General features: G+C 37.5%; 1 protein-coding gene across 1 annotated transcript in view; it reads left to right on the top strand.

Annotated features, from left to right (window-relative positions):
• SLC33A1 (solute carrier family 33 member 1) overlaps positions 1-12932 on the top strand; it is a 17919-nt gene extending 4987 nt beyond the window's left edge. The window contains exons 2-7 of the mRNA XM_072408007.1: positions 25-790; positions 2193-2383; positions 4009-4193; positions 5882-5999; positions 8015-8230; positions 9208-12932. Of these exons, the coding sequence (XP_072264108.1) occupies positions 70-790; positions 2193-2383; positions 4009-4193; positions 5882-5999; positions 8015-8230; positions 9208-9387 (1611 nt within the window). The 5' untranslated portion in view covers positions 25-69 and the 3' untranslated portion in view covers positions 9388-12932. The remainder of the gene's footprint in view (positions 1-24; positions 791-2192; positions 2384-4008; positions 4194-5881; positions 6000-8014; positions 8231-9207) is intronic.
• Positions 12933-13724: the final 792 nt, after the last annotated feature.

The raw sequence follows: 13724 nt of genomic DNA, 5'->3' as shown, positions 1-13724 counted from the left end.
TTTTTTTTATCTTTTTGGATTCAGATTAAACATTTCATCAGTTCAAGTAAGCCAAAGAACGTAAAGGAAATGACGCTCGCTCAAAAAGATAGCAGGCAGCGTCGGCAGCACTATTCGTATCCTAGTACTAATAGTAATGACCAAAACTGTTCAATGGAGCAAGAAGACAGAGAAGCGTTGATTCAGGACTCGGAAGTGCCTGCACATAGAGGACTTACAGGTGTCAGAGGAGAGCTTGGAAATATTCTTTTGCTGCTCTTCCTATACATTTTGCAGGGAATTCCTCTGGGACTAGCAGGAAGTATTCCCTTAATCCTCCAGAGTAAAAGCGTTAGTTATACAGACCAAGCCATTTTCAGCTTTGTCTTCTGGCCATTTAGCCTGAAGCTGCTCTGGGCACCATTAGTGGACTCTCTCTACATCAAAAGGTTTGGCCGAAGGAAATCCTGGTTGGTTCCTACTCAGTATTTGATAGGATTATTTATGGTATTCCTATCGATTACAGTGGATGATCTTCTCGGAGGTGATCATGGACCTGACATGTTTGCTTTAACAGCTACTTTCTTCTTGTTTGAGTTCTTGGCTGCCACGCAAGATGTTGCTGTGGATGGCTGGGCTCTCACTATGCTGTCCAGAGAAAATGTGGGGTATGCCTCTACTTGCAATTCAGTGGGGCAAACAGCCGGATACTTCATGGGTAATGTTCTCTTTCTTGCGCTTGAATCTAAAGACTTCTGCAACAAGTACCTAAGGTCCACACCACAGCCTAAAGGGATGGTTACTCTTCCAGGTATGTTTTATGGAATAAATTGTTACTTTATCTTACTTATTTGCAGATTCTACTGATTCTTTATTAGACCCCTTCAGTTCAGGCTATCCTTCTTCTCCATTTGTTAAATGATTGGAGCACAAGAAGCAATGGACTGGTTACTGATTGTGTGTGTGTGTATTTTTCTTTATTATATATATATATATATATATATATATATATATATATATATATATATATATATATATATATAGTCTACATTGGACCACCTTTAGCTTTGATTCTGGAGTTGCATATCCCGATTTGTAATCCTCTCCACCACATCCTAGATTCTTAGTGAGTTTAAGGCTTAGGCTACGTAAACATGCAAACATGCACAATAGTTTTCATTGGAAAGGATCTTGCAAAATCCTTTCCAACAGCAAAAGACTGAAAGATGAATAAATGAGTGCTGTACATACAGCACCATTCTGCTCTATGGAGAGGGGAGAACAACGGATCGGCAGCCCGCTGTGCTCTCTCCCTTTTACTTTCATAAGGATCGTTTGTCGTTTGTTGTCCGTGGATCTGTCAGGGCGGATGACGAACAACGGGCACTGTACACACGCCAAATTCTTGTCCAATACTAGCCCTGAGGCGATTATCAGACGAGAATCATCTGACGTGTACGTAGCCTTAGACTCTGTGGTGAACAATCCATGTGTAAAAGCTGATGTCCCATGCTCCCTGAACCACCCTTTCACAATTTGAGACAAATGAATCCTGGCACTGCCATCTTGGAATATGCCCGTGCCATCAGCAAAGAAAGAATAAGTGCAGGGAAAACCTGTTCACCCAGTACATTCAGATATTTGTCTGACCTTATACCATAACACTACTGAGCCTAAATCTGACCAACTAAGGCAGTATCAGATCACGTCACAGGCTTGTATGTACGTGTTTGTGCTTATATTGCAAACAAGAAGGAATGCACAATTGTTTATTTTTAAACCTTTGATTACTGTTTGGTCGGCACAGATTGTATTACCACATACTGTTTCTTCTGGTTGTGATTCTAAAAGCTCAAATTAAATGTATTTTTATCATGCAAAAGGCAAAGAGTTAAAACTCTTAATTATAATTATTTTTGCAATCTCATCATGAGCAGAATTATGAATGGGTGCCATTGATTGTTAGAACCTGGAACGGATCTGATCCAGGACTGAAAACATTTGCCAACTAATAGCAATGATTTTTTAGGAACCCATTCCAGGTTTGCTGGATCACCCAGGTTCTCCCATGATAGTCTATCTTCTCCAGTCTTGCAGAGATTTTTTAAATCCAGCCTTCACTGATCCTTTTCCTGAATTGTTTAGCAGGTAATTTAACGTGCTTTGTCAATTGAAAAGTTATTAAAATATTTCTTATTTATGTTTGTTTCCAGACTTCTTGTTCTTTTGGGGAATGGTATTTTTCATTACCACAACTTTAGTTGCTCTTCTGAAAAAAGAAAACTCCCCAGGAAGAGCTATTAGAGAAGAGACACAGAGCGTGAAAGAAGCATATAGTCTTCTGTTCAGTATAGTCAAGATGCCTGCCGTCCTTAAATTTTGCCTCATGATTCTAACAGCGAAGGTGAGTCTGTGTCTTTGTGAATTTCCAATATGTACAATGTTAGATGGGATAATGATATCTATAGCATTTCAGCTTACATTATCACATAAAACAAAAAAAAACCTACCGTTCTATATTCAAGCATTGAAGTGTATAAGAATATATTACACAGTATTATGAGATCCAGAGACCCTTTACACATACATTCTGTATATAACAGAGAATTATAGATAAAATATGATTTCTTGTTTATTTCTACAAATACCAGTTTACCACTAGGATCCAGACGTTTATAACAGAGGACTTTTATGTAGCTGATGATGTCAACATCCTCATCTATTAAATGCAGTTTATTGAATTCATCCTTTCAGAAAAACAGTTATACGTAGAAATACTTATCTTAGTAAAGTAACTTATCTTACAAAAAATATTTGCTACATATTATCTTGAATATCTTCCTTGCAGGTTGTGTTTGCTCCTCTTTTGCTACAACTACATGATTATTTGATTAACAAATAAGCTACAAAGAGTATCCTAGTGCCAGTTATTTCTAAATGTGATATAACCTGAAGAACTGGAAGGATTATGGAGACCTTTTGTTAAATTATAACAGCATAAACACTCCTTTATGGCTTTTCATCAGAGGAAGGCTAAGGCCTTGTACAGACGTTTATAGATGTCAGATGAATGAACAAGAGCTATACACACATCGCTTTTTGTTCTATGGAAAGGGGAGGATGAGCAAGTGGCACCCCAATCCTGATCCGTTGTTCATCAGCCTTGTTGTGGTAAATTGATAAACTGTGTCAAGGGACTGCTGTACAGGCCAGATTCTCCCTAGATGATCACAAACATTTTAGGCGAGTGCTTATGGCTCCTTTCAAACTTGCAGTGGGTATGTGCCCAGGAGCAGCAAACTACACCGCACTGCAGGAAAAAGCAACTGTGTAGCCAGAAATTACTTGTTGCTTCCAAGGACCAGGCTGTATTCAACTGCATCTGTGTGAAGACATGAAATGTGTGAAGACTTTTCTCATTCGATTGAATGGGAGTGTGGTTAAGTCTGAAATAGCCCAAAATTTGTATGCACAATCTAATTGCTTACAGATCCTTCCCTTAACATAGTCTTCTTTTATTAATTTATACATTGCGATAAGCTGCGTGTGAAAGTCAGTGGGATTCTAACATACCCAGGTACTTCCAGAACTAGCTTATCTTTCTGAAATTGTAATAATGGTCCAGAAATGTAAAATGCTCAGTGACTATTTAGTAGCAGACTAAATAAACTACCGTTAAACTGTTGGATATTTGTTTCCTACAGGGTAACTTTAATTATATGGTCCTATATAAACATTTTATCTGATTTATATTATTAGTAGTATTATTAATAAACAAGTTTTATATAGCATCAACATATTAGGCAGCGCTGTACATTTAAATAGGGTTTGCAGATGACAGACAGATACAGACAGTGACACAGGAGGGGGAGAGGACCCTGCCCCGAAGAGCTTACAATCTAAGAGGAGGAGGATGGGATGTAGCACACAAAAGGAGGGGGGACATTACAGCTGAAGTGCTTATCATACCTAGGTTCTACTTTATATTTGGTGAAAAGGATTAAACTGTTCTTTGCTTTCTGTCCACAGATTGGATTCTCAGCTGCTGATGCAGTTACGGGTCTTAAGCTTGTAGAAAGAGGTGTTCCAAAAGAACATTTGGCCCTTCTGGCTGTACCAATGGTTCCACTACAAATATTACTGCCTTTAATAATCAGCAAGTACACTGCTGGACCCAAACCTTTAGATGTCTTCCATAAAGCCATGCCTTTCAGGTTAGTGAATGAGAAATTGTATGTCCTAGCATATTTCATGAACACATATCTTAAAGTTTAACATGCGTTGTAATAAGGCAAGCCAATTCAAATGAATCTTCTGCCAATTCACCAAAACAATTGAACAAAATAAGACATGCACCATCTCTTTTTCAAAACAGGTCACCTAAAAAGATTGTTTTTGTTGGCCTTTATACTACATAGTTGTTGGTGCTTTTCTTATTATGATAGTTCAAAATTAACTGTACCAAGATGATAACTAAAAGGTCCATTAACATATGTTCTGTTATTTAAAAAAAAAATGGCTATGCTTTAAAAATAAAAACACAACCATTGTATTAGGCAGACATGGGTATTTATCAAATAACTAAATACAACGGTGCCTGGTAAGCCCTTGTGTACAATTAGTGACCCGTGTACAGTGCTTAGAGCCCTGAGGGCTGCTGTGACTATAACATGTTCTGTGAGGTTGTTAAAGTGTAATGTTACTTGCACTATCATCACAGGCAGAGAGCCTTAGGTAAGTCATGTCTGGTGTTTTTTATTAGGATGCATGCATGTATAATACATATGCTTTTCACCTTGTGTTTTCCCTTAAAAGACCCTGCAAGTACAGAAAACTATATGTTGATCTTCCACAAATGTAAACACCCTAATTCATATTGTTCACTGATCACACAGTAATTTTGTGGATTGTTGCCAGCTGTTTATTCTGTTGTCCACAATGAGAACTCATAGGAGTAAAAGACTTTTTGGGATAATAGAAAATGTATGTAGAGGTTACACAGAGCAGCTGGAAAATCTGATAAGGTTAACAGGTATAACAAAATACTTCCAATGCTATATATACCAAACCCCAAGGAAGCAAATAAGGGAGGTTCATTATTGGTGTTTACATACACTTAGCATTGTACCTATTTACTCCTGTGTTGCGTTAATAGATCTAAATGGGTCCTTGCATGATTTTTTCTAACAAATATTGTACATTTTATATTTTACATGATATTTTATTCATTTTTTTAGACTATTACTGTTAATTTTAAATTACATCTTAACTTTAATTGAACAGCATTCAGTTTTTTTAAATAACTGTGTGATTAATTTGTTAAATATTTGTTTTAGAAAAAAATGCTGTCTTCGTTTTTTTTTTTGCATTCATTGTGGCATCTCTATGCTGCTGATGAGGCTTTTCTGCAGCCACTGCCTTTTTACATACATGTACTCCTGCAGTGGCTGCATGGTATTTTTTTTCACAGAGAGGTCTTGCTGATGACAACAGTAGCTCATGCTTGTGTATTGAGCAATGAAATCCCCACCTGTGGGGTCCATCAGAACTCCCTGTAAAGAATAGCAATGTAGTACAACTTACAGACCAATACAGAGTGTTGTCATTCTATAACCGGATCTACATGTACAATGACCATCATGGCTCTCAAACTAATATTAAAATTACATTTTAAATTCCTTTGAAAGAAAAGCTATTTATTTTCTTGTTTATAACTGTTCATAGTATTGACAAAAATAAAATGGTTACCTATAATATTCGCTTACATAATTGTGACTTTTTTGGTATTGCTGTACCCAGTGTTTTAAATATGAAAGAAAGAAAAGCGGTAGACAAATGTTTTATTTTTCCTATTCTGCTCCAATTCTAACAACATCTTTCTCTGCCTGTTGTCTTATTAAAGGTTGCTTATGGGCCTAGAATTTGCCTTTTTAGTTTGGTGGACTCCACTCATCCGCCATGAAGGAGGCTTCCCTCTTTACTACTATGCTGTTCTTCTGTTGAGTTATGCCCTACATCAGGTAACAATTTATCCAGCCAAATTATTTATTGTAATGTCATGTCTGTAATGCAGTGACTTATCTATGGACTGGAGTCGGGTTAATGTGTAGGTAACACCCAGAGTCCTGCCCATGTGCTATCATTTTGCTAGTTTAATATTCTAGAAATACCAAAACAGTTTTCAGAATACCTGCATGTTTTTGATACAGTTGATGTTGATTTTTTAGTCCATGTAAGTGTTCTGTAGGGAAAGTTAGATCTTCTCTCACTTTTTAGTTTCTTTTTTAATTTTTTTAGCACTTTAACTAAGGTGGAACTAAAGAAAAAAAATGCAAGCAGGAATTTATTTTTTCAGTGCAGAAGAAAGGCTTCCTATCTTCCTGTTTGCACTCTTCTTGTGGGTGTACACTGAATTATTTCACCAAAATATTTTCCCTTTTTTATCCCTAGTACAGGTACCCCAAATAAATGTTGATGTATACAGTTTTATGGTAAAGAAAGTACAACCTCTTTCAATTCCAACATCCAGCATACAACCTCAGATTAAGAACACATGAAATATTGCACGTTGTCATTATTTATTTACCAAAGACTACGTGAAAAATTACATACATTCTTAACCACTTTCAGAGGATTTTTTTTTAGGGGGGAGGGTAAGTGTGCAAGTGTGACCCTATAATAGCAGACGTTTTCGCAGTGTGGAGCATTCAGTTGTGTGTTAACACACCAATAATACCAAGGAGAAAATACATCAGCAATGATCTTATAGAAGCAATTGTTGCTGCTCAGCAATCAGTAAAGCAGTATAAGGCTGTGTACACACGTGCAATGTGTCTGAAGTTTTGTGGCTTCCCTTATTTAAATGGCAAATAGCTGAACACCTGAGCAGCAATGTATTCTAGCACAGTAATTCAGAAGGTATTAAAGGCTGAGGATCAGAACACCAACCACCCTAGCTGTACCAGCACAGAAATGGCAGTTTACTTAATCTCTCAGTAAAAGGCTCGCCTTAGGAAAAAGAGATTTGCACTGTATCGGTCTCAACAGCTTGCTCACACAAAAGGCACATTAATTGTCTGAAAGAAAATTGCATCTACAAGATGTGTATGCACCAACTGAGACAATTTTCTTCTTTCTGTTTCTGCAGAGTGATTATAATACACTGTGTGTACTTCATAACTTTGTGATTTGCTTTTCCAGCTCCTTTCACTGCTTCCCCCTCAACCACCCCCCACTATGAATTGCCTATACAGATAAATGTGAAATATTTTTTCCTTTGGACATTATTACACTGGATACTTACTGCAGACTGTGTACTTGTTTTAAACATAAAGATTGTGCTTTCCTTACTTTACTACATCTTTATTGTAGTACTGCCTGATTTCAATTTGCAACTTTCTGTATGTCGGGCAGTACTATCACTTATCTTAAAGTGAAACTAAACATTAAATCAAAAAGTGCGACCAGGCAGTTCTTTTGTTGACAGATTACAATTTTTTACACTCACCTGTCCTCACTCTGTCACGGACCCTACCCACTTCATCTGGTACTCCTTCAGATGATGGATCTTTGACTATCTACATTGGCCAGACCAGAGTAATGAAACTTCCAGGCATTTGTGTGGTAGTTCATTCATTCCCAGCAGCCATGCATATGCCAGTATACCTGGGATCAAACACTAAGCTCCACAAGTACAGCTTGGTGTTAGCAAACAGCTAGGTAAGTATACATTATGACAAAAGGGGCAACACTTGTCCTTTCTGCAAAAACAGACCTGCCTGCTCACAATTTTTCATTTTAGAACTATAGTTCCGCTTTAAATGAAAACCTCACACATCGGTGTGGTAAGACACATACAGATGTGACCGCCTTCCCCATTGTATGATTAATACATGCCACCTTCTAAATACTACCATCTAATTACCATGAGTTGGCACAGAAATAGGCTCTAATTAATGTATATTGTACCTATCTGTTCTGAGCTAATATCCTTAATAATATCCTATAATCTAACAAATGTTGTTTTACGTTGCAGGTAGCATTATATAGTATGTTTGTGGCAATCATGGCTTTCAATGCCAAAGTAAGTGATCCTCTCATTGGAGGAACCTACATGACTCTTTTGAATACGGTGTCCAATCTTGGAGGGAATTGGCCTGCTACTATGGCACTCTGGTTTGTGGATCATTTGACAAGTAAAGAGTGTGTTGGAGCAGATGGACAGAGCTGTTCTGGACATGATGCTGCTGAGGTACACTGATATATATTTAATAATAATATACTGAATATACATTTTTTTGTGCTAAACTGACCACCACAAGATAGAATCCAAGTTATCTGATTGAAGGGTAAATCTCTCTTGAAGCTGTAAATGTCTTTCACACTTTCAGCTTCAGAATCAGCTGATGATCAGTCAAACTCCAGGGTGGTACAGTTTCTTCTAATTACTTGTGATTTATTTTTGCAATTCCCAGAGGAAGAAAAGTGATTAAAGTTGTGCTTTTACTTCTGATGTGATCAGGGAAATCCGTTTTCTATTGGAAGCCTATTAATTGATAAAAATTTGTGTCAAAATGTTCATATCGCCACATTTTGATTTTTAGGAAAGATACAGTCCCCTGTAAAAGCACATTTAGATAATCATTAGTTATGTCAGGAAACATACACTTTGCATTTCGTATTTTTTTGGCTTCTTTTCCTTGCCATCCTTCCGATGATAAGACTGAAATGCAATACACTTTTTTTTATTGCTTTGCTATTTATAAACTGAACTGCCAAGTGGTGGTGTGGTAGGCACAGACGGGTACGTGACCTGTACTCCGGGGAAGGCACAGACGGGTACGTGACCTGTACTCCGGGGAAGGCACAGACATGTGACCTGTACCCTACAAGCTGGCTGCCATTTTTAAATAAATAATTTTAGTTGTATATATATGTTGCCTTTTCAACATCATTTTATTTTAAGCAACAATGAGCATTTTTCTATTCCTCTGAAATCTTTTTTATGTAGTCTATATATCTATTTTTTTTCTAACATAAATATATTTGACCAAAAACACCTGTCCTTACAATCAGCAGATTTGATTCCTTCTCCTGTTCTCTTTACTGATTGGAGTGCAGGTAACAGCTTTGTGTAAAACCAGACAGTTCTGCCTAAAGATAAATTAGGAGCATATTTTGTATTCACTAAACTCAATACATCTCCCTTTTTTCTTCTGTTTCTTTCAGTTGTGTGCCAAACTTGGTGGCACATGTGTGACAACACTAGATGGTTACTATGTGGAGTCTATTGTATGTGTGGTCATTGGCTTTTGCTGGTGGCTCTTTCTGGGACCTTCATTTAAAAAACTTCAAGATGAAAGACAATCTTCATGGAAGTGCCAGAGGAGGAGAAGCAGTTACTTTTAAAGCTGGAATAAACAACTAATTATCTGCAATCAATCCAACCTAAGGGCAGTGCTACCTTCAACTCCTATAGAAAAACAAAATAAATCTCTTGATATACAGTTTATGGAAGCTCAGTAAGTCCTCAGTCACAGTTGTCTGCAGTATGTTATCCAAGGGCAAAGTACAAGTAAGCCAGAAAAAGAGCTGTTAAGGGGTCACTTAAAAGTTGGACAAGTTGTGAAGTGTTTTACAACCTGAATTGTTCAAATCAACACTTGAGTAACAATGTTCTTTTGTACGCAAAGGGATTTGTCAGTGAACTCCAGAAATGCATATCTTTTACAGCTTTTATCTCAACTATAGATAGGCTTCCTAATGTCACATATCTATAGCTAAGTATCTTGACATACCACATGAATTCACTTATATATATTTAATATAAACCATGCATTATATGTTTTATGTACAAAATGCAAAGTACAGCGCAGAGCCTTCATTGTCCCATAGGTATTCATCAATAAGGGTTGGAGGAGATCACTGTCAGGTGACCTTAAACAAGTCATGTGACACATTTCTGCTGCACTCTTCTGCAAAAAAAATGCTGATAATTTTCCCTTGCAACGTGATAGGGGTACTGCTGGCATCAGACAATTCCAGGTGGCTCATTTTTACAACAGAGTGGAACTAACCTCCTTGCCCAGTGGAGAACCAGTTATCCAACAAGTGTTAGATATCACTGGCAACTATGCCTATTTCATGAGAGCAAACATTTGAATTGACACGCACTAGAAATGTAAGCATTAAGCATCTTATTTTTTTCTTAACTTATTTTTCTATAAAAACAGCTCATACACACACACACACACACACACTAGCCTTTTAGAATACAGTCTGAAGACTGCACCACTTAGAACCAGGGTTCCTCCAGAGGTTGTTAGGAGTTCTTTGGGCAAAGAGCAATTTGTGCCTCTCAGGTCAGTTACCACTAACACCAGTGATATTTTTGGCTATCTGTAAGGATGACATTCTTCCCAATGGCCACTATGATAATATACTGTGAGCTGCAGATATATTTATTAAAGGATTCTCTAAAGACCTGATAGCTAATTTAAGGGTCCCCTCATCTTCGAAAGGTTGGGAAAGGCTGGAATAGATACTTTAGGGCCCATACACACCTTATGGTGCTTTAATGCATGCAACAATTGGGGTGCACGCTCTAAATCTTGACCAGGGTTTCATCTGATTGCTCCGCTTTCTTCATGCATCGCAAAACAACCCACAATTATACTATGTTTAGTACATATGACTATGGTAAGGACATTAGATTGTGAGCTCCTCTGAAAGACAGTAATTGACTATGGACATTAATACCCAGCAGAAGATATCAGCACTATAAAAACAGTTAAATAAAACATTGACTTCCTGCCCAATAACTTTCAATAGATTTTTAGACATTTTGCGCCTGCACTTTTTTTTAGTCCATGCCTTTCACCACATGACACAAAACATTTACATCAGGACATCATTTCTTACTGTATATGTGCATTTAGATGCTTTTGGGAGTAAATGGCAACACAGATATACAGCACATTATCAGAATGCATGTAAATGTATTGTGAATTCAGTCTTACAGTATAAAAGGATGGAAGGTTGCATTAGATATTGCATATTCTGGATAATAAGTGTCGTTCATTTTTGTTTTTTGTCTAAATTGAACTGTGAGCTTTGAATGGTTTCTAAACATATATATTCAGCGCCTGAAGAGGTAAATATCAGGCAATAGAAGGTAAACGGTGACATGCCATCACTTGTCATCATGTATACTTATTAGTGCTTGGTCTTCTGAGTTTAACCTAAATTTTTCTTACCAAAGATCTTCTTTGTTAAAAAAAACATTGACTACATTCATACATTCACAACATGTCACTTGGCAGCAGACAATACATTAAAGGAAGGGGTTGTACAGTGCTTTAAAAGAATAAAACTGTCCATATCCAAAATGGAAAAGCCTTTCCCACACCAGCGTAATGAAGGGAAGAAGTATCATTGTTTTCTTTATTGGTCTGACACCTCCCCTGCTCATTACTATCACAGACAAGAATTTGTGGGACTTTTTAGGTATTCACAAGAACATCTCTATTTAAAATTTACAATTTTTATAATCACTCCCTGCTCAGTCAGAACTTTTAGCTCTGCAATTAACAAAGTTTAACTGCAAAGGTTCCTGTTGGTTGGAGATCTCCAGCTTTGACTGAATGTGCATGCTGAATTTTATGTGTGTATTTTATGAATGTGTATTGAAAAGATGCATTGGGGTGGCAGTTAGCACATTAATGCTGCACTTACCTGTGAAAGGGCCCAAGAAATTGAACACCTTTTCGTTTTGATGAACCTGGAATGATTGGAGCTGATTTATTTTGAAGGTTAAGTTGGACTTTATATTTAGAACATCCACCATATCATGGTTTAGGTTAGTTCAGCATCAATCTTTTTCTTTCTTTTATTCAGCATTTTTAGAACAATGACAGTCAGCTCTTTCCTGGGGTTAGCACTATTATAACCATAAACTTTGTAAGATGAAAGCACAGTATACATGATAAATTATTAAAGCTAAACCCCAGAATCTGTAAAAAAAAAAAAAAACATCCCTTGCAGTGGGCCTACCCCAGCTCTACAAGGTTTTAATGCTTGTTTATGCCTAAGGGGGCATGTTATCGTTTACATATTTTTCCCTTAGTCCCCTGGTGACTGATGCAGTTCCTCTTTCATCTGACCTCCGGTTTGTGGTTGGGCCCCTGACGATCTCTTATGCCAATGCTGGACCTCTAGCCTTGCACTGTAGAGGAAGATGTTGGTGGCTATGGCTGCAGCCTGGATGGACTTATAAAAGCGGCTGCTGGAGAGCGAACACATGGAGGAGAAGTCTGCAGGAGCAAGGCAATAAACTATGAACATTTGCCCTTTACATCGCCCTAGACATTAGCAAGCATTTAACGCTTTCAGTGTGGGTAGTACCACTGCAAGGTAATTGGAAAATCCTGGAGTTATGCCTTTAGCACTGCAGCCTAGTTAGCCTAGCATAGTACCACGTTCAATCTGATATTTGTGACTTGTGTTATGCTGAGCAGAGCTCTAAACCATTGTCATATTGACAGCTGCTGAGACTTTATAAGTATTTTAGCATAAGGAGAAATAATTCCTATGATAAATGTTATACTTTTCATATTTCTATGTCATAATTCATTCTTACAATCCACTTTGTATGGATGTTTTACTCCATTTCCATATATTGTTATGGGCTGGGACCAGGTACTTTAAAGATTATTTTAATATCATTTTGTGCTATTTTTATGCTTTTAAATATTTGTAAACACAAATCTGCAGTCTTCTTACTGGAAACCGTGTATAATTTTCTTTTCTTTGAAATGATTTTAAATTGACACATTTTGTATAAACAAGAATCATTAGTTACATGGTCTATTTTCCTAAAGTGATTGACTGTAAACCAGAATTATAAGTGGAACATTTGTTCTTTAAACTTGTATTAAAGAAAAACATATTGTCAACTCGTCTTTTGTGCTTCTGTGTTACCACGATTTCATTTTACCATAATACAGTTGTGAAGGAACACATGTTGCAAATGTGACAAGGTTCTTTGCTCCGGAGGGGCCCTTCACAAGATTAACCTCACCAAGCTATGGGTGAAACCCCATCTAAGCAACCACTCTAGTCTGGATTGATGTGACCAGGAGGATCTCTACATCTCTGTTATCTTAATTACATGATGAAGTTGGAGAAAGTTTTGAGGGTGTTGAGGATCCCTGTTACCTGTCAGCCCCTGGTCTGGATGTATTCTTTTCTGGTAGTTGTAGGAAGTGGCAGATAACTCTGCAGAACGTAAAGGAAAAAGTGGGAGGGGATAGAGCCTGACTTGGCACAGAAAGGATGAGATTTGACAGCTGGAGAAAAGTTAGTGATGAACTGGGGTGGGCTTACCAGCAGATCACAGGGGTGAGTGGGGGCATCGTTTAACCCTATACATATTCCTTATGCATTTTGCTAAAGGGAAGCTCCACCTAAACCTGCAACATGCCTGGTACATTTATCATAGTGTATGTTATCCTAATTTTAGTTTTATTAGCTTCATTCATTTGCTTTTCCAGATCCAATGCAAAACAGCACTCCTTCATGTGTCCGTGGCAATGATCACTAACTATTGTTTCCAGTAACAGTTATCCAGCATCTATACTAGGCTTTAGACAGCTGTCCTTGGAACTAGTGTTCCCATTGCAAGCTTCCCCCTCTGTTTCTGTTGTGGTTAAAAAATTGACTTTTCCCTCATTTTAAGTCCCCAGCCC

This window comes from Pyxicephalus adspersus, chromosome 4 (genome assembly GCF_032062135.1).
Source record: "Pyxicephalus adspersus chromosome 4, UCB_Pads_2.0, whole genome shotgun sequence".
NCBI lineage: Eukaryota > Metazoa > Chordata > Amphibia > Anura > Pyxicephalidae > Pyxicephalus > Pyxicephalus adspersus.
This window is presented reverse-complemented; position numbering and strand designations above follow the sequence as displayed.